The sequence below is a fragment of the Molossus molossus genome, unplaced genomic scaffold (assembly GCF_014108415.1).
Source record: "Molossus molossus isolate mMolMol1 unplaced genomic scaffold, mMolMol1.p scaffold_m16_p_24, whole genome shotgun sequence".
NCBI classification, from domain to species: Eukaryota; Metazoa; Chordata; class Mammalia; order Chiroptera; family Molossidae; genus Molossus; species Molossus molossus.
The window spans coordinates 12,569,325-12,594,349 of NW_023425360.1; the positions used below are offsets into that span (position 1 = coordinate 12,569,325).

Here is a 25,025-nt window from a genome sequence, read left to right on the forward strand (position 1 = left end):
CTAAATGTCCTCCAGTGCACAGAACAGCACCCCCAACAAAGGACTCTTCAACCCCAAGTGGCCATGGTGCCAAAGGAACCCTGTTTTGTTTTGTTTTATCCTTGCCAAAGACCTCTTTTTTTTTCGCATTTATCTTCAGATAGAGTGGAAGGAGAGGGAGGAAGAGTCAGAGAGAAACATCTGTGTGAGAGAGGCACAGTGAGTGGTTGCCACCCACACGACCCCAACCGGGGCCAGGGACAAACTACAACCAAGGTACGTGCCCCGAGGGGGAACCAAACCTGGGACTCTGGTCCGCGGGCTGATGCTCTAACCGCTGAGCCAAACCGGCCAGGGCAGGAACCCTGTTCTAAATGAACAGTGTAGCTGTTGTATCACAGGGAAAATCAGGCATTCTATTGAATGAATGCTAACAGACAGAAAGAGCACTCCCTAGAAAACATCAGTATAAAATTCAGAAGCTGCCTATGTATACTTCAGTGTGGTTCTGATGGCAAGGAAGCAGATGGGATTGTTCTGCGCCTTGTCCCGGGCTGGCGAGCACCCTCCTTAAATCAGACTGCGTAGCAGACTCTGCAGCCCCAACGAGTTAAAATGATCAGCTCCCTGCGAGAGGAACACCTTCATTCATCCCTCAACTTGGAGTGATTTCCTTCGAACACTGGAATCCAATCCCTGCTGAAGCCTCATTTTCTGACAGCATCTCACCGTCCTTCTTCTTCTGGGCCAGGATGGTCACCTCTTCTCCTTTAGGGAGGTCGAGCAGGAAGAGGACCGCTTCTTCTCTGATGATGTTTGTGAAGTCGACATTGTTTACCTGTGAAAATGCATTTCACAAATTACTCTTGGCCATATTTTAAGATTACAAAAATATTTACCTACACAGGAAACAAATATTCTGTTAACCTAAAAAAAAAAGTTAACCTAGCTTGGACATATCACATCTTTAAACGGGAAAAACTTAATTTACTTTGGAGAGAAAAATGCACTGTAACTTGAAACAAGTGGAAAGCGCGTACTGAGGGTGTGAGGTCATTCAGAGGAGACACCATGATGCTGACGTGCGAGATCACCCACTGCGAAACTCGAACCATTTCAGACTGAGACCGCTTCTAATTCCAAAACTCTGTAATGACTGGAAAATCTCTGGCTTTGAAACTTTAAATGGCAAGTTCTGTAAGGTACGCAAAGAGCCCAGCTTCACGAGACTCTGCAGAGAAACCACGGGCCACGAGAGGCAGACGGCCCTGCACGTGCATGGCGGGGGGACGTGAGGCGGCACGGTGGCCGCCACGCCAACCACTCCGGCCAGAACGGAGTGGATCAGCACGGGCTCGTCCCAAGGATCAGCACGGGCTCGTCCCAACATCACCAACTTCTGCACGCTGGGTGACAGGCAGATGGGCTTCTTTTCCTCTTTGGAAATTTCCCACATTAAAAGCGGTTGATTTACACTACGTTTATGACCCAAAACAAGAATTGACAATGAAAAAATATCTTTAAATGATGACAATGAAAAAATGTCTTTAAATGACGCATGCCCTGACTCCCTCAAGTTCAGAAGACTCATTTAAAAGGACAGGAAGAGAACGCAAATGATGAGAGGGGGACTAGATGGCCGTGTTGGGGGGTCCAAGTTTTTCAAGAAGGACCTTCAAAGCACGGCGAAGAAATACAGGGACACGCGGGCTGCCCTGGACATCGGGTCTGCAATGTCCGTGCAGGTTCAGTTCGCAGGGGTCCCGTGGAAGCCAGGCTACTCAGCCTGGTGACAGCACTGCCCGGAGAGAAAGCGGGGGAGAAACAAGACAGTGGAGGAGCGCGGAGGACAGGGGGGCGCCCCTGCACACAGGTGGTCATCACAACCTGGGGATGAGGAGGAGGAGCTCTGTGCAAACTCACACTTGATAGACCTGATCTTCTAACGAAAACGCCCCGGCTCCCAGGAGTTCGGTATTTTAAAAAGAGGAGAGAAGAGACGGGTAGAGACACTCCTGTGCTCCTGGCCACATTCCATGGAAAAGACAGAAAGCAGAGCCCACTGGCAGCCTGCATCTACACAGGCTTTCCTGGCGCCCGGAGGTGTGACGCTGCAGAGCCAGGCAGCTCCCACGTCTGCCTGAAGTGAGCCCCACGTCCTGTGCAGGAGCCACCCTGGGCGGAGCAGGCCCCGGAGCCGAGGCCTGCTCAGAGACCACTCCACGGGACAGCAACAGCTGATACTGGCCGACTGGTAGCTGCGGCTCACGCAGCCTTGCCAGCCCGAAGGCCAGCTGAGCTGAGGCAGGTGCCTGTTACAGGGATCTGGGCTTGCTTAGTCTCATAGGCTCTACGGGCACCAAGGGTTAAGAGACCAAGGCATCGCCCTGTGGGGACACACAGCACGGCAGCCAGTGGGTGGGCAGACCCGATGGGCTCTCGCCCTGGACGGCTCCTCGGTGCAAGAGGCGGTGCCGTGGGCTACACTTGCTTAGCCTGGCAGGCTGGTGAGGCTGGGCTCCTTCTGCTGGAGCTCTAAGTGCTTTAAGCCACGCGAGTCAGCGCGCTGACGTACCCTGAGGATCTGATCACCCTCTTCCAAGCCTTCTTTGGCTGCAGGGCTGTCTTCCAGGACGCCAGCTACAAATATTCCGACATCATTGCCACCAGCCAGCCGCAGGCCCACGCTATCGCCTTTTCTGAACTTTACCAACTTCATGCTGGGCCTGTTGAGACAAACACCTTGTTTGAAACAGTTGGGAGAGGCTCGAAAAGTTACAACCAACAGCTATAATGAAAACCATACTCAGAATGAAATAAAAGTCTAACGTGTCTGAAATGCCCCCACACCACTAACTTACTGAATAAAATTTAGTTTAGTGATAAAACTCCAAATCAGATTTAAAAGCATTTTCTGATTAACAAAATTAGTTTTTTTTTTTATCCTCACCGGAGGACATTTTTCCATTTTTTGTTCAGGTAGAGTGGGAGGGAGAGAGAGGAACAGAGAGAGAGAGAGAAACATCGATGTGAAAGGAACACATCGAGTGGCTGCCACCCGCACAACCGACCAGGGCCGGGGACAAACTGCAACCGAGGTACATGCCCTTAGCGGGAACCGAACCCGGGTCTCTCAGGACCGCAGGCCGACACTCTAACCGCTGAGCCAAACCGGCCAGGGCACAAAATTAGTTTTAAAATATCCAAATTTAATATGCAAGTACTGCTTTACATACTACTTTCTAAGACCATTTTATAAAAATAATGTTTTCCCAAGAAAAAAATAATAATAAAAAAAAAATACAAAAAAATAAAAATAAAAATAATGTTTTCCCAACTCTCGAAGTCTTGGTTACAGGTAGGGTGCCTTCCCAATGGCTAACAAACCGCCCATTTTTTACTGCCCCAGCTCATACCACAGCAGCTCTACTGGACAACTGGGAAGTACTGCTTCAGACAGGTAGAAGTTGAAGCATAAACTACAACCCATTTCCCCAACACCAGGACGTAGGAGCCACACACTCTGATTTCTACAGCCAACGGACAGTGGATCTAAAACTCTGCAATTGGGCCTTGGCTGTTGTGGCCCCGTGGTTAGTGTTGGCCTGTACACCTAAGGGTTGCAGGTTCAATCCCCAGCCCCGGTTGGGGTGGTGCAGTAGGCAACCAATCAATGTGTCTCTGTCACATCGATATTTCTCTTTCTCGCTACACGTCCCCTACTCTCTCTAAAACTCAATGGAAAACATCCTTGGGTAAGGATTAACAACATGAACACCAACTCAGTTGGTGGACTCTCTCCGTGGTCACGAAGGTCACCCCCTCTGCCTCTGAAATAAACATCTCGTCATCATTCAGCACTTCTGGTCAGCCCCAAGGGGGGGGGCCGGTGCACACACAGCCCTCCAGTCTGTGCGGTGTCGGAGCCAATGCCAAGGACGCTGCAGGTGGCTGGGCCGGAGCCGCTGGAACTATACACTCCCCTTGGGAATTGACTATCAATCACACACAATTACCACCACCCTTCCAGGTGTCCGTAAACAACCAAGACACACAATTCTTTTGCCTCTTTTGCCATGAAGTGTAGAAAACGTCCCTTTTCTTTTTATTCACTAAGGAACAATGACTAAATTATTAGAAACTAATAACATCCAACTGGAAAAACAAAAATCAAGCAATGAAATGGATGAGCTGAGGAAAGGGCAGATGTCTAGTCCTTTCACGCCAACTGACGACCACCCCAGTGCTTGGGAGAGGTATGGCATTCAAGGCCGGGTGTCCTCACCTGGCTTCCCGTTATCCACACGTGAACCTAAGGGCCTGTAGGTGAGGTGAGGTCACTCACTGCCAGGGCTGGTGGCGTCCGTGTTCAATCACGAAGGATGTGAACCCCTCGGCTGTGGGGTTGCCCTACTTTCCCAGTGTGCCAAGAGCTTATCCTTACAGACTCATCTTCCAAACCCTCTGAAGGGCTCCCTCCAAGTCCTTACGACTCCAGGCCTCTGGGGTCCTCTTCTAACACGGGGTGCCTCAAAAAGTGGATGTGGTGGCCTGCAGCCTGCCTCCAGGGAAACCTGGCTGCTGAGAACCAAGGCCGAGGACAGCCTCGGGCTCAGCCTCTTGGTGCCACCTCACATCCCTTTACCATAGAGGCCCCTGAAACTAATCTGACAATCAGGATGGCTTGAAATCTGGTTATACAATTTACCTCTCAATCCTGTCAACTACAGAACATAAAGTAATAAAAGGTGTGGAAGAGCAAAATCGGAGATGCTAAATACTGTAGAGTAGGTTCACGGGGTGTGGGTGGGGGGTTGCTACTCAACAGGCCACAGCACAAACCACGATAAATGGCTATCTGGCCAAAATGTCAATAGCGCAGAAATGGAGAAACACTGATTTTTTTGAAATGCTAGGGCATTAAAAAGCTTGTGAAAAATCTGATGTCTAAAGAGAAAACAATTCTTTAACTTTTTAATTCATGACCTAAAAACTAGTAGGAGACACTGGTGAGAAGAAAGTAAACCCCCAGAAAGTCCTCTGTTGTTCTCTCGTATCGGATTCTATCACAAAGATAATTTTAAAACCCCTAATCATAGCATGAATGGTATACACTCTTTCTGAAAGTATATGCCATATGGTTTGCAACTGAACTCTCACTTTAAATAACGCTTAGTGACGGGGAGAGAGGACAGACAAGTTAAAACTGTGTTACCGGAGAATCCCATCTTCATGTGATGAATTAGGCAGGACACCATCAGCCGGGCTGACAGGCAAATCCACATCTGGCTGTCCAACTTGAGCATACACAGGCTTTGGTTCTAAAAGAAAGAAAGTTTAAATACCCTCATTCCCACCACTAAACAAGCAGAGCAAAAATATTTGAGAAAAGGAACCAACAGATATTAAAACCCAAATCTCCACGCCTTTCAAGCAACCAGATCTCGGAACTTTGCAAAATTCTTGGGTCTGATCTCGCACACAGCCCTCAAGGTACACTTTATAAAGTGTTTGTGAAAACGCGTTCAATAAACAAGTAACTCACACCATTTTCCTAAGCCAAGCTAATGTTTCTGTTTAACGAGCAGTGCTGGAGAACCACCTGACTCATTGTGTGTAGCTGTTAACCATGAATAATTACTATCTAGAAATGAAATCCATGAGCGCCTGATGATCCATGCCAACCTGCCACCCAGAAAGGAAATGCTAAAAGTCAAATACAGGAAAATGCAAACAGAGGGAGTAGTAGTTGTAACAGTAACAACAGCAACAGCATCTTTTACGCCTCCAGTAGATGCCGACAAATACTTGAGTCTGCGTGCAGATGCTCCTGGACCCAGTGTCCTCGAGGCTCACCTGGAGCAGGGGGTGCCTGCTTCTCATTTCTTTCCACGGTCACTTCCTCCACGGTCTTAGGTGTGTGGCCATCTGCATGCTTCACAGGAGTCGAGACCGTCCCAGGTTTAGAGACTCTCTCCTCCTCTCTGCTCCGGAGACTGTACATTCGTAAAATGGAAAATCGTGAGCATGAAGATGGTTGTGAAAACCATTTGTAAGAGAATGAGATTAATGAAAGACATAGGTTTAATAGTTCTATAGATTCCTGTTACTCTGTGACATACTGAAAAGATCCAAAAGCAAACATTTCCATTTTTCTTCTTCATTCCTATATCTTAAAAAATACCTTCTAAATTTAAAGTGTGACTGTCATTAATGATTCCTACCATCTTGATAGCTAAAAATCAATTACAATCCTTTAATTTGAATGTCCTCCCCAAAGCCTGTCATTGGCTACACACACAGCTCTTGCTCACATTTTCATCTCTGACTTGTTTTCATACCGTACTGCCTAACCCTTCCTTCCCTGTAACACAACTGTTATGACTTAATAACATGTCAGAGGGTGGGACTCATGTCATTCCATTACATTTTTCATCCGATTAATCTTAGAAAAATCAACGGTCTTCTTAGTGCATTTCTGTTATCTACCAAAGGATGGAGGTGTCCTTCAGTAACACTCAGATCCAGAGCTGTGCTGCTAATGAATTAGGAAGCAAGTCACTTACGTACTTTACAGTATTCTAGAATTCAGATTAAAACTTTGTTTTTTCACACAGGCATTAGAGTATGTAAGCCTGTTAGCGCCTTCTAATGCAGTGGCCCAGCTGTTTTTATAAAGTTTTATTGGAATGCAGCCATGACTATTCATTCACATTTGGTCTACGGTTACTTTTGCAACAAGAGACTGCGTGGCTCACATGCCTGAAATATTCACTATCTAAGCCTTTAAAAAAAAGCTCGATTGATCTGTGTTTTGGGGTAAGAAATACCTAAATCGGTAAAGAAAAACAGGCATAACCTTGAGTAATCAGAAGAAGGTCGGTTTTCTTTGGGAGCAGCACTGGCAACACGCATGCAGCACACCTACGAGCCTGTTCTGAACCAGACGTGTAATTACCTGCCGTTGCTGGGCTGCTGTGGAGAATGTCTGGGGTGATCAGAAGGCTCTGACCGCTGGTCGGGAGATCGAGACCGGCTGTGGCGGGGAGGCCTGTCATGTGACCGGCCAGAATGATCTGAGGCCAGTGACTGAATTTCTGAAATATCTGTCAAATAAAACAGTGCCATGTATTTTTCCATGAAATGAGTAAACAGTAAGGGCCTCCAGTGATAATGGAGATCAGCTACTAAATATAACTTCACAGGAAATGGTTGACTTCAGCAGTAACTGAAGCAGCTGCTGATCCACAGTGGTGTGCTGTCCACAGGAGAAAACACACAGTGACAACACGGATGGCCCTTGAAGGCATTATGCTCCGTGAAATAAGTCCACAAGACAAACACTGTATGACCTCACTTACATGTGGACTCTTACACACAAATCCCACATCACTGTGGTCATCATTTCACAACACATGTAACTCAAATCACCAAGCCGCATACCTTAAACTTACACATCGATGTATGTTAATTATTTCTCAATAAAACTGGAAAAATTAAAATTCACCGTGTGTGTGTATAACATATATATGTATGTATATATGTATGTATTTGTGATTCTTAGATTCTGAAAGTGGCTGGCTTGCACAAAATGATTTCGCTCAAACCTGTCACCTCCCCCTAGTACTTTAAGACAGGTCACAGTGCGGCCCTCACCATCCCGCTCAGAGGCGTCAGCAGAGTGCAGGCTGTCCGACAGGTCGGGCACGTTCAGCAGCGTGGCCCGCTCGTCTCTCTGGACGACCATCTTCAACTTGCCTTTGGATCTTTCTATCAGCGTCTTGGCATCAGTCAGTGACATGTTCTCTGTCACGGTGCCATTTATCTGCAATGGAGAAGAAACTCAGGTTGAAAGTGAACGGCACAAGTACCAATGTCAACATGAGTCTATTTTGAATAGGAATATCTACACTACTCCCCAGCTTGCTGTGAAACCCCAAACAGTCTCCATACTCTGGTAGACCATCAGAGTCCTCCTTCCTGAAACAATGAAACCTTTACTGCACTGTTACTGTCAGAAAACCCAAATCAGCATCCCCTGCCCCTCCGCAAGAGCCTGTCACTTTCCATCACTTGTGAGCAAATTACCAAGATAAGCACTTCAATAATATCCAGAGCAGTTGTCAAAACCATTTATTGTACAAAAAGAAACATATCTACCTACAAAGTAGCTCTTGCTAGTGAATGACACAAATTTGTAGCGACTAATTCTCAGGGTGACCCTAGGGTTGACATATGAAAATGGACATTGACAAGACTATCCAGCCCTCCCCAAACACTGAATTTTAATTCTCTTTGGAATATGGTTTCCAACGTGAGCAGAAGCCATGTGGTCCCACTGGAACTTGTGTTCTGTTCCAGTTCATTAAATGCGAGAATGAGCGCATACCTTTAACACAACATCGCCTTCTTGAATGTTGCCATCTCTCGCTGCCAAACTATCTTGTGAAATTTCCTTTACAAATATATGGCTGGCCAATCGAAGACCATATTCTGAAATAAAATATTTAAATGTCTTTAGTGTAAAATCGTAAGCATTTAAATAGAGCTTAAAAGTATGAGACTACTAATCACTGCATAGAGAGTTTTAAAACATAGTAACAAGAGATTATTCTTGGTCACCCTGCAAAGACAGCATTTTCTTCAGTCACCAGAAAGTCTGCACTTCTCTGCAAAAGCAAGAGCGCGGTGTGGCTCAGACACTAGACTGACACACTGTGTTCCCAATATCCTGAACGAGACAAGGCTCCGACGAGAAGACCACTTCTTTCTGACCATGTTGTACTGACACACCAGCTTCTCAGAAGCTTGAATAGAATTCCAAAAAGCAAACTGGCTGAGGTCTGAGAACACTCTGGAAAGGCTGACCACTTCAGAGATGAGCTGTGTCAGCAAGCATGCTGTTTGTGACTTCCCAAGTTCCTAGAGCAAAAGTATGTCTTTTGGATCCTCCACACCTGAGACGCTGCAGAAACAGACCCAAGAGCTTTCCTTACCCAATGCTTCTGGGTGGGTATTAGTGCACACAAAGGCTTGCAAGTAGCCAGGTGGATGTGGGCTGGAGTTTAAAATGCTACTCCTTTCCTTTCACAACCAAGTGTCAAGGCACAAGGCAACAGTAACTGTATCCATGGGTGAGGGAGCTGGTCAGAGTTGAAGTTATCAAGAGAGTCCAGAAAACTGTCCAGAGGTCTACAAAGCTGTAGATTTTTTTTTTATTATTAAAAAAAACAAACAAGCCCTGGCCGGTTTGGCTCAGTGGTTAGAGCGTCAGCCTGCGGACCAGAGAGTCCTGGGTTCGGTTCCCGCTTAGGGCATGTACCTTGGTTGCTGTTTGTCCCCCGCCCCGGGTGGGGTCGTGTGGGTAGCAACCAGTTGATATGTCTCTTTCACATCAATGTTTCTCTTTCTCTTCCGCCCTCTCTCCCTCACGCTGTATCTGAAGATAAATGCAAAAAATGTCCTCAGGTGAGGATAAATAATAAAATAAACTTTATAAAAAAACAATACAAAACGAGAACAATGACTACAACATAATGCCAACAGGAACAGGATTACTCCTGATTCTGTCAGAAGGCAGGAAAGGGACTCTTAAAACCCACTGCATTAAAAAAAAATTTAAAAAACAAGATGGGAAATAGAAAACTTTCTACTGTAAGTTAAAAGAACTGCTACTTGAACTTCTAAAAGTTACATCAGTTACAGTTTAACTTAAGACAAATACACAGAATACTCACAAGTAGGAACAGAATCGGGGTGAGAAAGGAAAGTGACTTTGCAGGGGATCTAGGCGGTCGACTCTGCTCTAGACACTGTGTGTCACAGAGAAGAGCGACTGGAAGTCCCCTGGGAAGAGAGGGGTCAGGTTGGGGTAGAGCAGACCACAGTGAGCCTCGTGTGTTCTCCCCCTCACCTTTCTACCAAGACGCCCCGTCGTCAGCTCTCCTGCTCTGGAGACACAGCCGCAGCAGGAAGCGGCCAGTCGATTCACTTCTATCGAATGTGACGAAGTGAGGGGAGGCAGCTGGTTCAGTTGCAATTTTTAAAGACCCGTACTACAGAGACATGTCCTTTGAGGGGCTCCATCCCTTCAATCTCTCCATTTAAAATGACTGTCTGACCTTCACCCCCCAATATCCAAGATTTCTCCCCATGGTTATGCTACGACTCATCCTGACAGCTAAGAAAAACACCGAACTTCAACCTGGGGACGGTGTGACATTTCTTAGTAGCATTTATATTTGGCTGTTCTAATCCCAAGAAATCCAAACTCCAGCTGTGGACAACTCGGCTGGCGTGCGAGCTGCCACGGCAAGATGACCAGGGAGAAGACAGCCATCCTCTGCTGCCGTGACCGCCGACGTGCGGGCAGCGGGACAGGAGGCAGAGCCAGGCAGCAAAGGCAAGGACGGGAAGAGGTGGCAGTTTGCCCTCGAGGAAATCACTCTGGATTTTTCACGTGGACACGATACACAGGCTGGTAGAGAATACCTTCATTTTTCCGGGACTTCACCAATGTGACTTTGGTGGGCTTGGCAGGCTGGCCAGAGCCCACAGACCGCCTGTCGGACCGCGGGGACAAACTCCTCTCCCTGCTCGCGCTTCGGTCCCTCGCCCAACTCTTCTCGCTCCTCCTGCTGGCCAGGCCCCCACGGCTGCCTCTGGCGTCATGGACTTCCTCATCGCAGCTGTCTTCCTCGTTCTCAGACGCGGGTTCAGGATCCGGACGGCTGACAGGGATCTGAACCTTCTTCTTCCTCCGAATGGTCTACAGAAAGATCGTAAAACAAGCTGATTGGTTTTCAGATCATAGGAGGCTCCGGTTCCTGAGAGAAAGGGAGAACTGCATTTTTCTGTGCCATATTAATGAAAGTGACTGCGTAAGAAAGATGTGACGAGCAGGTACGACCAGTGGCTAACGAATGCACCTGACGGCGCTGAGTCTCCTGCTCTCCTGGTGAAGACCCGCCTAGGACCTTCCGAAGCGCGGGGCAGTCCGAGCAGGACGTTCCCACTGCGGGCCTTCTGCGCCACGGTCACCCAGCGGGACTGCGTCCGGAGGCCAGTTATCAAGAGTTAGTTGAACATATTTTCCCTCACTTAACAAAAAAGGGAATTCTCGCACGGAGATGCATGTAGCAGAGCCTGCGTGTGTGCGGAAACACTGACATCAGACTGAACACTGCAAGGACCGGCTCACCCGTTCTCTCTCCTCACAGCAGCGAGGACGTGCGTGCTCAAGGGGTAACGGAAAGCTTGCCCATTAAAAGCCAATCCTTCGCCCTGGCCACTTTGGCTTGGCAGCAGAGCGTCGGCCCGCAGACCAACGAGTCTTGGGTTTGATTCGGGTCAGGGGCAAGTACCTCGGTTGTGGTTCGTCCTGGCCCTGGTCAGGGCTGTGTGGGAGGCAACCAGGTGATGTGTCCCTCTCACGTCGATGTTTCTCTCTCCCTTTCTCGCCCTCTCTCTCCCTCCCACTCTGGTGATAAATAGGAAAAAAAAAATCCTCCAGTGAGGATTGGAAAAAAAAAGCCAATCCTTAAACAAAACAGGACCATACAAGGTGGAGGGCAAAAGTAGATTTACAGTTATGAGTATGCAAAACGGAGTTTATTCTTGTATTATTAATTATTGTGTTCTTTACAACGGTAACCTGCTTTGCCCCACCCCATGTAAGTACCTAAAGAGAAGGCAACCTTAAGCCATAAAGAGTGAGCGACCATTCAACCACCCTCCCTCCGCCTTTTCAACGGCGAAAGCCCTGATCTCTGCACCTTGGGAAGAGAAGCACGCTGGTATCAGAAGAAAACTTTCACAAAGAAACTAACTCCAGAACACTGTTCCACATCTCATTTTCTCAGAGAGAGAGGATGCATTCAAGCACCAGAAATGTACCAACCGCAGAGCCGGTACCTTCGCCAAACTGAGGATGAAAGACACTTACGATTTTTGCGTTCTTCCCACTCTTCCTCAGCTGCTGGACAGCAAAGGCATGTTCAACGTTATCCATCGAAACCCCGTTGACCATCGCCACACGGTCATTTTCCCTACGGAAGGAAGTCACAAAACCACAGGTTAGACAAAAACAGACAAGTCTGTGAAGGTATTTTCAAGACGAGTACTTCTAAAACATATTGTAATTATGGACTGGTTAATTTATGTGTCTTCAGATCAACGATACAACCACCGACACAACGCTTCCCCAAGGACTGAGCAGGTACCACAGCACCCAAAGTACAAGGCATCAGTGAGACTATGTCACACAGCTGGAAAAAGTTATCCTACTTTCAAAAAACAAATAACTTCGTCTTTCCAATCTCCTGATTGTACTCCGTGGTCATCTTACTGAACAATAAGCGCAAGCCTCAGGGTGAGAGGTTCCCAAAGACTAGATTCTACCCGAAAGTGAGTAGAGGTTTCCTTCCGCTCTCTTTATTTTTACAGCACCTTCTGCTTGAGGCAGGTGCCCTCCCTTTCCCCTGTGCTGGAGATGAGGGAGACACACGTTCATCCGAAGCACCAGCACTCGCGCCCCAGACGCCCAGAGACCCACTTACTGCAGCTGCCCCTCGGCTGGTCCCCCTTTCAGCACATCTGAGATCACGATGGAGGTCTCACCACTCTGAAAATGGGGGTTATCTCTTCCCCCAGATATCGCGATTCCAAATCCAAACCCAGGAGCCTAGAGAGGTAATCACAGTAAAATGTCACTATTAAGAAAAATAACCATGCATTACGTCACACTGCAAACATGAAACTGTAACGACGACAATCTTCCCACCTCCGGGACCCACACTCACTGCCTGTCCGGTCACACGAGAATGCACGCTCTAACAGATTAAATGGTGTAAGAGAACAGTAGAAATTCCCAATCACACGAATGTTCTTTAAGAACTGAAATACAGCCCTGGCCGGTTTGGCTCAGCGGTTGGAGCGTCCGCCTGCGGTCCGGAGAGACCCGGGTTCGGTTCCTGCTAAGGGCGCGTACCTCGGTTGCAGTTTGTCCCCGGCCCTGGTTGGTCGTGCGGGTGGCAGCTACTCGATGTGTCCCTTCACATCGATGTTTCCCTCTCTCTCCCTCCCACTCTATCTGTACAAAAAATGGAAAAATGTCCTCGGGTGAGGATTAAAAAAAAAAAAAAAGAACTGAAATACATTTTGAAAGTCCGAGTGTATTTTGGATCATCAGAGGGGGAAGGGCTGGCCGTGCCCAGTGTGATCACCACAGAGCAGGCGGAACCACACACGGTGCTACCACTTGACACACAACATCCCTGCAGCTGTGAAAAGGCAGATGTACTTCACTTCCCTTCAATCATGTAAAATCTCTTTAGAAGTAGTACACTACATTGTTTTATTCACTTTGTGCACAACAAGAATATATTAAGTCATACCAAGCATTTTAAAATATATTTTTATACTCCTAAATGAACTGAAAATCTTTACCACAAGGACTATGGACAGCCCTGTACAGAAAAATTCCAAATGTTTCCAAGTTATTAAAAAATGATCTAACTGAAAGAAACCCCACCGTCCCCAAGGCAGGGAGTAAGCGTGCAGAGCAGTCTAAGGAAAGTCGGCTCCCCAGGCTCCAGTCACCAGGCCAGAGTCTTCCATGTTCCTACGGTGCCCTCCGCCCTGCAGCCCCGAGGACAAAGGCTGTGCAGTCCACACAGGAGACAGGGTTCACCACGGACTGGGTGCATGTCACGCCCTTCACTCCCACCCCAAAGCCTACTCAAGTGGCAAAAGAAAAAAGGAGAACACTCTCCTTAGGAAAGAATAAACACCAGCAATCCCACTCCCATACACTCGAGGACAATGGACGCATCCGTCCGCAGACTTACACCACACGCTCCTACAGCAGCACTGACAACAGCCAAAAACAGAAACAAGTCAGATGTCCCTCAGCTGATGAATGGATAAAATGTGGTGTATGATTACAATGGAATAGCACTGGCAATAAAAAGAACCCAAGTACTATAATACATGCTATGAAACAGATGACCCTTGAAAACGTTATGCTGAGTGAAAGAAGCCAATCATAAAGACCATATCTAGTACAATCCAATTCATACTAAATGTTCAGAAAAAACAGTTACAGACACAGAAGCAGAAGGACATTAGACCACTACCTTACACCACACACCAAACCAAAATTAACTAAAAATGGATTAAAGACTTGAATGTAAGACCTGAAACCATAAAACACACAGAAGAAAACAGAGGCAGTAATAATCTTGATGATGGTCCTAGCGATGTTTCTGTGTATCTAATAGCAAGGGAAACAAAAAGAAAAATGAATAAATGAACAACATCAAACTGAAAAGCATATTCACGGCAGAGGAAGCCACCAATAAAATGAAATCTACTGAACGAAAAAAGGTATTTGCAAGTATTATATATTTTAGGAGGTTAATACCAAAAATATATAAAAAAGCCTCACACAACTAACAATAAAACAGCCTGATTAAAAAAGACCAAACTTGGAAATTAACCCCTTATCTGATATATCATTGGCAATTATGCTCTCCCATACAGTGGGTAGCCTTTCCATTTTGGTGGCTGTTTCTTTTGCTGTGCAGAAGCTTTTAAGTTGATGTAGTCCCATGTGTTCATTTTCCCCTTTGTTTCTGTTGCCTTAGGTGATGTATCAGTGAAAATTCTGCTCGTATGTCTGAAATTTTGTTACCTACATTTTCTTCTAGAATTTTTATGGATTTATGAGTCACACTTAAGTCTTTTATCCATTTTGAGTTTATTCTTGTGTATGGTGTAAGTTGATGGTCTAGTTTCATTTATTTCCATGTAACTGTCCAATTTTCCCAGCACTATTTATTAAAGAGGCTGTCTTTACTCCACTGTATGCTCTTGCCCCCTTTGTCAAATATTAACTGAGCATATTGCCTTGGGTCCATTTCTGGGTTTTCTATACTGTTCCATTGATCTATCTGCCTGTTCTTGTGCCAGTACCAGGCTGTTTTGATTACAGTGGCTTTGTAGTATACAGACTGACAATCCCCAGAAGAGGGGGTGGGGGGGAGAGATAAACCACAGAACTTATATGCATGTGTGCAGGAACAATGGACATGGCAACAAAGCTGGGGACGGGGCGGGGAGGGAGGGGCAGGGGGAATCAGTGAGGGGAAAAGGAGAAACATCTGTAACAAAAATAAATTAATTAAAAAAACAAAAACAAAACAAAAAGACCAAACTTGCCCTGGCCAGTTTGGCTCAACGGTTAGAGCGTCGGCCTGTGGACCAGAGAGTCCAGGTTCGGTTCCCACTAAAGACATGTACCTTGGTTGCAGTTTGTCCCCAGCGCCAGTTGGGGTCGTGTGGGTGGCAACCAGTCTATGTGTCTCACATCAATGTTTCTCTCTCTCTCTTCCTCCCTCTCTCCCTCTCAGTCTATCTGAAAATAAAAATGCAAAAATGTCCTTGGGTGAGGATAAACAAAACAAAACATCTGAAGATAAATGAAAAAAAAAAAAAAAGTCCTCAGGTGCGGATGAAAAAAAAAAAAAAAGACAAAACTTTGCGATTTGTGACAACATAAACAGACCCTGAGGGTATTATGATAAGTGAACTAAGTCTGATGAAGAAAGACAAATACTGTACCATTTCACTCATACATGGAATGTTTCTGAAAAAGAAAACAGCCCGGCCTGTGTGGCTCAGTGGTTGAGCGTCGACCCATGCACCAAGAGGTCACTGGTTCAATTCCCGGTCAGGGCACATGCCCAGGTTGTGGGCCAAATTGCCCAGTGGGGGGCATGCAGCAGGCGGCCAATCGATGTTCTCTCTCATCAATGTTTCTATCTCTCTCTCTCTCCCTCTCCCTTCCTCTCTCTCATATCAATAAAGAAAAAAAGAAACTCAGATGCAGTTACCAGAGGGAGAGGGGTAGAGGTAGGGCGAACTGGTGAAGGGGTCCACTGTACGGGGACTGATGCACACACTGTAGTGTATACAGAGGCCAAATTACCCTGGTGTGCACTCGAAACTCATGTAACGTTATAAACCCAGGTCACCGCAAAAACAAACAAAAACCCTAAATGCCCCGGGGCATTCCTTTGCTGCCTCTCCTCCCAGGGGCCGTGGACAAGGTGTTCCTTTGCTGCCTCTCCTCCCAGGGGCCGTGGAGGGGGCGTTCCTTTGCCGTCTCTCCTCCCAGGGGCCGTGGAGGGGGCGTTCCTTTGCCGTGTCTCCTCCCAGGGGCCGTGGAGGGGGCGTTCCTTTGCCGTCTCTCCTCCCAGGGGCCGTGGAGGGGGCGTTCCTTTGCTGTCTCTCCTCCCTGGCAGAGGCAGGCCAAGCCCCACTCTGCATCTACACTGTGCGTGTGGGTGTGGCCTTGACCCCTACTCCAGCGCTCAGCAGGCCCCGGAACCTGCTGACTCCTGCTCCCTGAAGTTCATCTTACGAAGGCCCAGTGGCCTGTGGTTCCCAACCCCAGCTGCCGAGAAGTGTCACTGGGGAGGTTTCAAAAATGCCTGCTGGTGTCTGAACCCCTACCTCACACCCATTAAAAACACTGGAGGAAGGGAGATGATGGGCATTTGCTCTACGCCCCCAGTGACCCTGACAGCAGCCAGGGCTGAGGGCCTCGCTCAGCCTCAAATGTGAACACCAGGGCAGGGTTGTGGCCAAAGCCTCAGAGGCTCACTAGTCCACACTCCCCTTCCCTATGCCTCCACCGTGGTCTTACTGTCACCTGGGTTTCAGCAGACTGCTAACCTCCACTGCACAACCATCGCCCTCCACTATGGCAGAGGGTTATTCCAAAACCCACCCAGTGCAGCATGCAAGCAGGCGGGGCCAAGCAAGCAACTGTGAGACTCGTGTGTCCCCCAGGTTACACGGGAGGAAAGCCACACGTGTCAGACACCTGAGACCCGAGACCCCCCAAATAACCAGTATTCACTGGAAAGAACAGCAGGACAACCTGGGAGCAGCAGCTGGAACTGGGAGGAACTCTGCCCACTCCAACAGTGGGCGGGAACGAGGAGCCTGCGGTGCAGCCAACCCCACGGAACAGTGTGGCACCTGCAGGTGCCCCAGCATGGGGCCCACACAGGAGGGAGGCGCTGCTGGCAGGGAACCACAGGTGAGGGGGCAAGAACACCGTGCAGAGAAGACCCAGGGGAAAGTGTACAAAGGGCAGATGGAAGTCAGCAAGCAGCAGCTGTGTTTCGTAGCACACACGTGTACACACACACGCGCGAGGAAACTAAGCCGATATCTAAACACTCAAAGAACCAATGTCACATATAAATAAGCAAAAAGAGTATCACGATCAAGTCCCTTACAACATCACTGTAAAGATAACGAGTAGCAGAACACGTCCCTTACAGAAAATGAAAGCATGCTAGAACAAGTGCTCAAAAACAGAAGGAAAAAAAAGACCCAAACAGACTAAAGGGCATAAGAACAATCTACAAGACATGAAGAACATAAATAAGAATTAGAGCCCTAGCCGGTTTGGCTCAGCGGTTGGAGCGTGGGCCTGCGGTCCGGAGAGACCCGGGTTCGGTTCCCGCTAGGGGCGTGTGCCTCGGTTGCGGTTTGTCCCTGGCCCTGGTTGGTCGTGTGGGTGGCGGCCACTCGGTGTGTCCCTTTCGCGCCGATGTTTCTCTCTCTCTCTCTCTCTCTCTCTCTCTCTCTCTCTCTCACTCTCCCTCCCTCCCTCCCACTCTATCTGAACAAAATATCAAAAAAAAAAAAAAGAATTAGAAACACTCAGAAACAGACACAGAATTCAAGAGCTCATTAGAAATATTAAAATGTCAGTTTAGATAGGAACACAAGATCAAACATACACAAACAAGATACAACATATGGGTAGGACGAGTTCCCAAAAACTAAACCAAAAGAAGAGAAGAGAAAAAAAAAATAGTACAAACAAGTTATTTAAAAAAACCAACTTTTCTGATTTTTTAAAAATTGAGACTACATAGTACTCAAGGGACAGACCTCATGAGCTCTTAATACCTAAGAGTATCTGAGAATGTCAATTCATAGGTGATAATCCCAATATATTCAAATATGCCTAAATAAAAATAAAAATGATTCTTCGGCATCTAGACAAAAAGCTTATAACTTACAAAGAAAAGAAACTCAGGTTATCAGCACATTTGGATAGCAACATGTGCAAAGATAGTATCATGACACTAAGGGGAACAGTGAGCCAAGTATTTCATACCCAGAAAAACGGACCTTCAAGTACAACAGGGTCCAGATAAACAAATCAACGTGCCAGACAGGGAATAGTGTCTCATGGTCCCTTCCTAAGGAATCTAATAGAGGATCACATTCTGACAATCAATGACAAGAGACACGCGGAAGGGGCTGGTGATGGCATTAAATACATACGGTATTAAGATAAAATAGGAATTAGGGTGAAAGAATTCCACTATATAACAGCTATATGATCTAGATACAGTAAAGCCATGTTTTTAAATGGGAAGAAGAGTAGGAACAGCAGGTGTAAAATATTTTAATATGTTTCCAGCAACCAAAGCTGACAGTGGTAGAATCACTAATACTGAGGCAGCCGTAGGTACTGTACCGGGCTTACTGAACAACTAAGGTGCTGGTCTTCCCAAGGACTTTCTTTTTTTTTTTTTTATCCTCACCCGAGAACATTTTTCCATTTTTTGTTCAGGTAGAGTGGGAGGGAGAGAGAGGAACAGAGAGAGAGAAACATCGACGTGAAAGGGACACATCGAGTGGCTGCCACCCGCACGACCAACCAGGGTCGGGGACAAACTGCAACCGAGGTACATGCCCTTAGCGGGAACCGAACCCGGGTCTCTCCAGACCGCAGGCCGACGCTCTAACCGCTGAGCCAAACAGGCCAGGGCTTCCCAAGGACTTTCAACAGAAATGCAAAACACTGTTTTTTTCTCACGTATCTTTACCATACAAATATTTAGGAATGTCAGAAGATAGTTGGTTTTTATTTTATTTTTGTTAATCCTCAGCCAAGGATATTTGTTCATTGATTTTCAGAAAGAGTGGAGGGAGGGAGGGGGAGAGAGAGAGAAACATCAATGTGAGAGAGACACATCGATTGGCTGCCTCCTGCACAACCCTGCGACCTAGCTACATGCCCTTGACCGGAAATCGAACCCAAGACCTTTGGTCTGCGGGCTGATGCTCTAACCGCTGAGCCAAACCAGCCAGGGAGATAGTGGTTTTTATATGTTCAGGGGAAAACGTCCAAGGTCATGTTTGCGGTTATGGTGGGCGGTTTGAAGCAGGAGAGTGCAACTGCATTTCTTTGTATGCGCTCACACATCCATGGTCTAACTTCTGAATGGAAGAAAAGAGCATCAACAAATTCTCCTTTCCGCATATTTCATCTTTTTGAGACAATAAGCAGCAATGAGCCGCAACTGACTTGTTTTAAATCTTCGCCTGGTAGGGAAGCTAAATGGTAAACAATACGGAGACCACTGAGCACTGAAGTGTGGCTAGTCCTCCCAGAGAGGCACTGGAACCGTAAAATGTATGTCAGTTTTGTAAGACCCGATGAAAAAACACAAAGTACATCAATTTAAAAATACTGATTACATGTTGAAACTGATATTTTGGATATACTGAGTTAAGTAAGATATAACATTAGTTTCATCCATATTTTACATTTTTCAACGTGAAGACGGGAAGACGGGAAGACTTTAAATCACGTACGTGCTTTGCCTTCTGTGGCAGCTGGCAATGCAGCTGCTCCGTGGACTGTGTGGAACAGGGTGGCCTCCCAGGCAATAGTTTTATTAGGCTTTTAACTAAGTACCAAGCACTAAGGGCACATAAAATAGGTTCTGATTTCCTGCCCTTGAGAAGATGATACTGCACAGAGACAGGGTTGACAACGACCTGAGGTACAGAGTCACCCGACACCAGGGACCAGTGGGCGAGAGACTCCACGAGGCACGGAGTTCTGCCTGTATTTGTTCCCTGATAAAGCACAGGGAGTAACAGTGTGGCGCACAGTGCAGCCTTGAGGACTCTACAGGGTTTCTATCGTTTCTAATACTGCAAGGTGGACAAAGTACCCTCTGGGGACGCAAACAGAACAATGAACCAAGACAGAAGAACATGATGTATTAATTATTCTTGATAGTTAACAGCAGAAAGTGTTGCATTTTCATCTACAGAATTTTTATTCTTGTAGAAGACAAAGTTATCTCCACCTTACATGTAATTGACCATCAGATGTCAAACGATATGGATTTGCCCTTATTTGGCAACGCATGGTATCTATACTCCAGGTTACTGCCAAAAGAACAGTCTCATATCACCTCTTTCACTTCCTACTACTACCAAAGCCCACTTGGTCACCTCCAAAATGACTTTCTCGTTCCTGTTTCTCAAAAACATGACGCCAGAGGCCATGCCCTCCATTTCAGACTGGATCATTTTTTAAAATATGTGTTAGCGGCCCATCCCAGACCTAGTGGATCAGAATCTCGGGTGGTTGGGGATGACCCAGCTGACTTCTCTTTTGAGAAAAACCGGAGAGTCACTGCTCTACACCAGTGGCCAGAAACTATGGCCTACAGGTCAAATCTTGCTAGCTGCCCAGTTTTGTAAATAAAGTTTTATTGGAACACAGCCACACGCATTAGTCGACCTATTGTTTATAGCTGCCTCTGCACTACAACTGCAGAGCTGAGTAGCAGTGAGAGATTTGTGGCCTGCGAGGCCTAAAATATTATCTGGCTCTTTACAGCCGAAGTTTGCTGACAATGCTGTAGCTGAGCTAAATTTTATTCTGGGTCAACTCCTAGCACCAAAGGACTATGGTATTTGAAAGGACTACTCCGCCGCCTCGGAGAATGAAGTCAAATGAATTATGGTTCAGCATAATTCTCTCAGCTCGCACTGACAGGGCTATTTTCAAAGACCTCCTAAACACAGTTGCCACAGTTCCTGCAGGGATGGTTGCTGAGGACTGTCATTCTGTGGAGACTCTCTGATGAAGCCCAGAGGCAACACACATCTGTGTTCCCAGCACAACAGTTAACATGTTTAAAAATCAAAGAATTATGAATGGTACGCTCACCTCACCTCTGGGCTGGTGCCCTTCTCATGGCAGAAGGCCCGTGAAGCACAGGAAGAGCCTCTTCTGGACAGAGTCCCCAGGCCTGCCTGGCTACACCTGCTGTGATGAGGAGGTATGACACCTAACACGTTCAGAAAGCCAGTTTCTGCTTCCTCAACACACGAGATCTTTGCCCACTTTACCCAAGCTAATGAGCTGTAGTAAACACACTAAGGATTTCCCCACACCTGAACTCCTAACAAAACAAGGCAAAATAGTAGAAAGAAGAAACATATTTTAGCTAATATGTCTTATTTTATTTTGTTTATTTAAAAACAAAAAGGTACTAGGGAAAACCAAATGTAATGTGATAACACCAAATTACACCTCTCAAAAGAATGATCTAGTGTCTACCTTAAGAAATTATAAAAAGAACAATTTAAACCCAGTGTAAGCAGAAGAAAGGAAATATAAAAATAAGTATAAGGAAATACAAAAATACAAAAATAAAATCAAAACAAAAAACGTCAATGAAAACAAAAGCTGGTATTTTGGAAAGATCAGTCAAAATTGTTAAACCTCTAGCCAGAGAGACCAAGAAACAAAAGAAGACATGAATTACCATATCAAAAATTAAAAAAAAAAAAGGACCTCATTACAGATCCTAAAGCAATAAAATACGGGACCACTGTTAACAATTTTATGTTCATAAATTAGATGAAAGGGACAAATACTCTAAAAGATACAAATTACCAAAGCTACCAAAAAAAAAAAAGAGAGAGAAAAGTTAAAGAATAAATACATAACTGAACAGTCTTATTTAACATCAAATGAACTGAATTGATAGTTAAAAGCCTTCCCACAAAGAAGACTCCAGGACCAGATGGCTGGCTACACTACCATGATGAATCCTACCAACACTGAAGGAAGCAGAGCATCGGCGGAACAGGAACTGCAGCAGAGAGCCCAAACTGCAGCTGTTTGTTTAGAGGCACTTCCCCTGATACCAAAACCAGATGAAAACAATACAAAAAAGAAAGTACAGACCGATATTTTTTATGAACACAGAAACAAGTATCTTCAAAAACATGAGCGAGTTAATCCAATATATAGCATGGAAGATACATCACAATCAAGTGGAATTTATCTTGGGAATACAAGGCTATTCAGCACTCAAAAAGCAAGAAATTGATCCTACCAAAGACTAAGAAGAAAATTCTTATAACCTCAATCAATACTTGCAACAACAAAAACACTGGCAAAAATCAACATCTATTCATGATTTAAAAGAAAAAAAAAGCCAGCAAAGTAAGTATAAAACGAAACTTCCTCAACCTAGCAAATGGCCAAACAGAAATACAAGGGAACTTCTGATAAATGGCATTACAAAAACCCTACACCTAATATCATACTTACTTGTGAAGGACAAATGCTTTCATCTAAAATTAGGAATAGACAAGGATGTCTGCTCACCATTCATATTTGACAATACCCTGGAAGTCCTAGCTAGTGTAATAAGGCAAGAAAAAAACAAAACAAAACAGAACAGCATAAAGATCTGAGAGGAAGAAATAAAACAGCCTCTATTCACAGATGACACAACAGTCTACATAGAAAAATACCAAGAACTCTACAAAAAATGTTCCCAGAACCAGTAAGTTAAGAAAATTGCAAGGTCGCTATTTTTTAAAATCAACTTTATTTTTACACACTAATGAACAATCAAAAATTGAAATAAAAACAAACACCATTTAGATTAGCACCAGGAAACATGAAACACACATAACTAGAAATTTAACAAAATGTGGGCAGGACCTATGTGCCAAAACGACAAAACAACAATGAAAGAAAATAAAAAAGAATGGAGAGAGTTTGGTCACATTCATAGTTTGGAAGGCGCAATAACGTTAAGATGCAATTCTCCCCCAAATTAATCTACAGATTTAATGCAATCCCAATAAAAATCCTAGTGGATTTTTTTTTTTTTTACTAACATATTCTAAAATCTATACCAAAAGGCAAAGGAACTAGAATAGCCAAAACATTTTTTTTTTTTAATGGTAAATTTGGAGGATTCATATCACCTAATTTCTACACTTAATAGTAATCAATGCAGAAGTAACTGGCAGAAAGATAGACAAACAGATCAACAGAAGAGACCAGAGAAAGACCACACATAAATGGTCATGGATTTTTGACAGAATCAGATAGAAATTAAACTTGTATCCTAAATAGATAGAACTCTCAAAACTCAATAACCTGCCTTGGCTGGTTTGGTGGTTAGAGTGTTGGCCCTTGGACCAAAGAGTCACGGGTTCGATTCCGGTCATAGGCACACGCCTTTGGTTGTAGTTTGGGCCCTGGTCAGGGTCATGTGGGAGGCAACCAATCAGTGTGTCTCTCTCACATTCATGTTTCTCTCCCTCTCTCTCTCTCTCTCTCTCTATCTCTCCCTCCCACTCTTTCTGCAAAAACAAATGGAAAAATGTCCTTGAGTGAGGATTTAAAAACAAAACAAAATGAAACTCAATAACTATTTTTGTGCACCAAGGGGGACAATCAAGAGAATGAAAACACAATCCATGGAATAGGAAAAAAATATCTGCAAGTCATATATCTAATAAGGGGTTAATATCCAGAATATATAAAGAATTCCTACAACTCGCCCTGGCCGGTTTGGCTCAGCAGTTGGAGCGTCAGCCTGCGGTACAGAGAGACCCGGGTTTGGTTCCCGCTAAGGGCATGTACCTCGGTTGCAGTTTGTCCCCGGCCCTGTTGGTCGTGTGGGTGGCAGCCACTCGATGTGTCCCTTCACGTCGATGTTTCTCTCTCTCTCTCTCTCCCCCTCCCGCTCTATCTGAACAAAAAATGGAAAAATGTCCTCGGGTGAGGATTAAAAAAAAAAAAGAATTCCTACAACTCAACAATTAAAAAATAAATAACCCAATTAAAATATGGGCAAAAGACTTGAACAGATGGTAAATTTCATGCTAGGTATATTTTACCGTAATTATAAGAAGCCATTCAATAATTAAAAAAAACAAACAACCCAATTAAAAATGGGCAAGAACCCTGGCCGGTTTTGCTCAGTGGTTAGAGTGTCGGCCTGCGGTCAGGAGAGACCCGGGTTCAGTTCCTGCTAAGGGCACGTACCTTGGTTGCAGCTTGTCCCTGGCCCTGGTTGGGTCGTGTGGGTGGCAACCACTCGATGTGTCCCTTTCACATCAATGTTTCTCTCTCTCTCTCTCTCTCCCTGCCACTCTATCTGAACAAAATATCAAAAAATGTCCTCGGGTGAGGATTTAAAAAAAAAAAAAAAAGGGCAAGAGATTTGAACACATTTACCAAAGAATATATGGACAACAAGTAGGCACAAAAGCAGATACTCAATGTCCGCAGTCTTTAGAGAACTGAAAACTAAAACCGCAATGGCATACCACTACACACCTATTTGTGTGGCTAAAATAAAAACAAACAAACAAAATGAAACAACCCTGATAATATCAAGTATTGGTGAGGACACAGCTAGTGGGGATGCAAAATGTTATAGTTTGGCAATTTCTTGTAAGTTAAGCATTCATTTACCATAAGACACCCAGCAGTTCCATTCCTAAGTATTTATCCAAGAGAAATGAAAAGTTATGCTCATACAAAAACCTGTATATTGGAGCAGATTTATTCATAATCACCAAAAACTGGAAACAAGCCAAACGTATGTGAACTGGAGAATAAGTGCACTATTCTACAGTCATACACTGGACTACTCAGCAACAAGAAACCAACAACAACAACAAAGAACTACTGACACAAGCAACTTCCTGGAGAAATCTCAAACACATTAGGCTGAGTGTAGGAAACCAGTCTCAGAAGGCTACATGTATGTAGTATGAGCTCACTGACATGACATTCTGGAAAAGGCACATACTTCTGTACGGGAAGAGAAAACACACCAGTGATTGCTAAGTGCTGAGGGTGCGGGGACAGAGCTGACTATAGATGG

At 45.4% G+C, this 25,025-nt stretch overlaps 1 protein-coding gene across 6 annotated transcripts in view; it reads right to left on the reverse strand.

Moving 5' to 3' along the window:
* The window catches only part of TJP1 (tight junction protein 1), a 73,509-nt gene that overhangs the window by 29,796 nt on the left and 18,688 nt on the right, over nucleotides 1-25,025 (reverse strand). For all 6 annotated transcript variants that reach the window (XM_036277837.1, XM_036277835.1, XM_036277834.1 and 3 more), the window contains exons 3-12: nucleotides 12,537-12,661; nucleotides 11,924-12,026; nucleotides 10,471-10,747; nucleotides 8,369-8,472; nucleotides 7,636-7,804; nucleotides 6,938-7,085; nucleotides 5,836-5,975; nucleotides 5,195-5,300; nucleotides 2,555-2,705; nucleotides 709-817 (exon numbers count right to left, since the gene is read on the reverse strand). In XM_036277837.1, coding sequence (XP_036133730.1) covers nucleotides 709-817; nucleotides 2,555-2,705; nucleotides 5,195-5,300; nucleotides 5,836-5,975; nucleotides 6,938-7,085; nucleotides 7,636-7,804; nucleotides 8,369-8,472; nucleotides 10,471-10,747; nucleotides 11,924-12,026; nucleotides 12,537-12,661 — 1,432 coding nt within the window. The remainder of the gene's footprint in view (nucleotides 1-708; nucleotides 818-2,554; nucleotides 2,706-5,194; nucleotides 5,301-5,835; nucleotides 5,976-6,937; nucleotides 7,086-7,635; nucleotides 7,805-8,368; nucleotides 8,473-10,470; nucleotides 10,748-11,923; nucleotides 12,027-12,536; nucleotides 12,662-25,025) is intronic.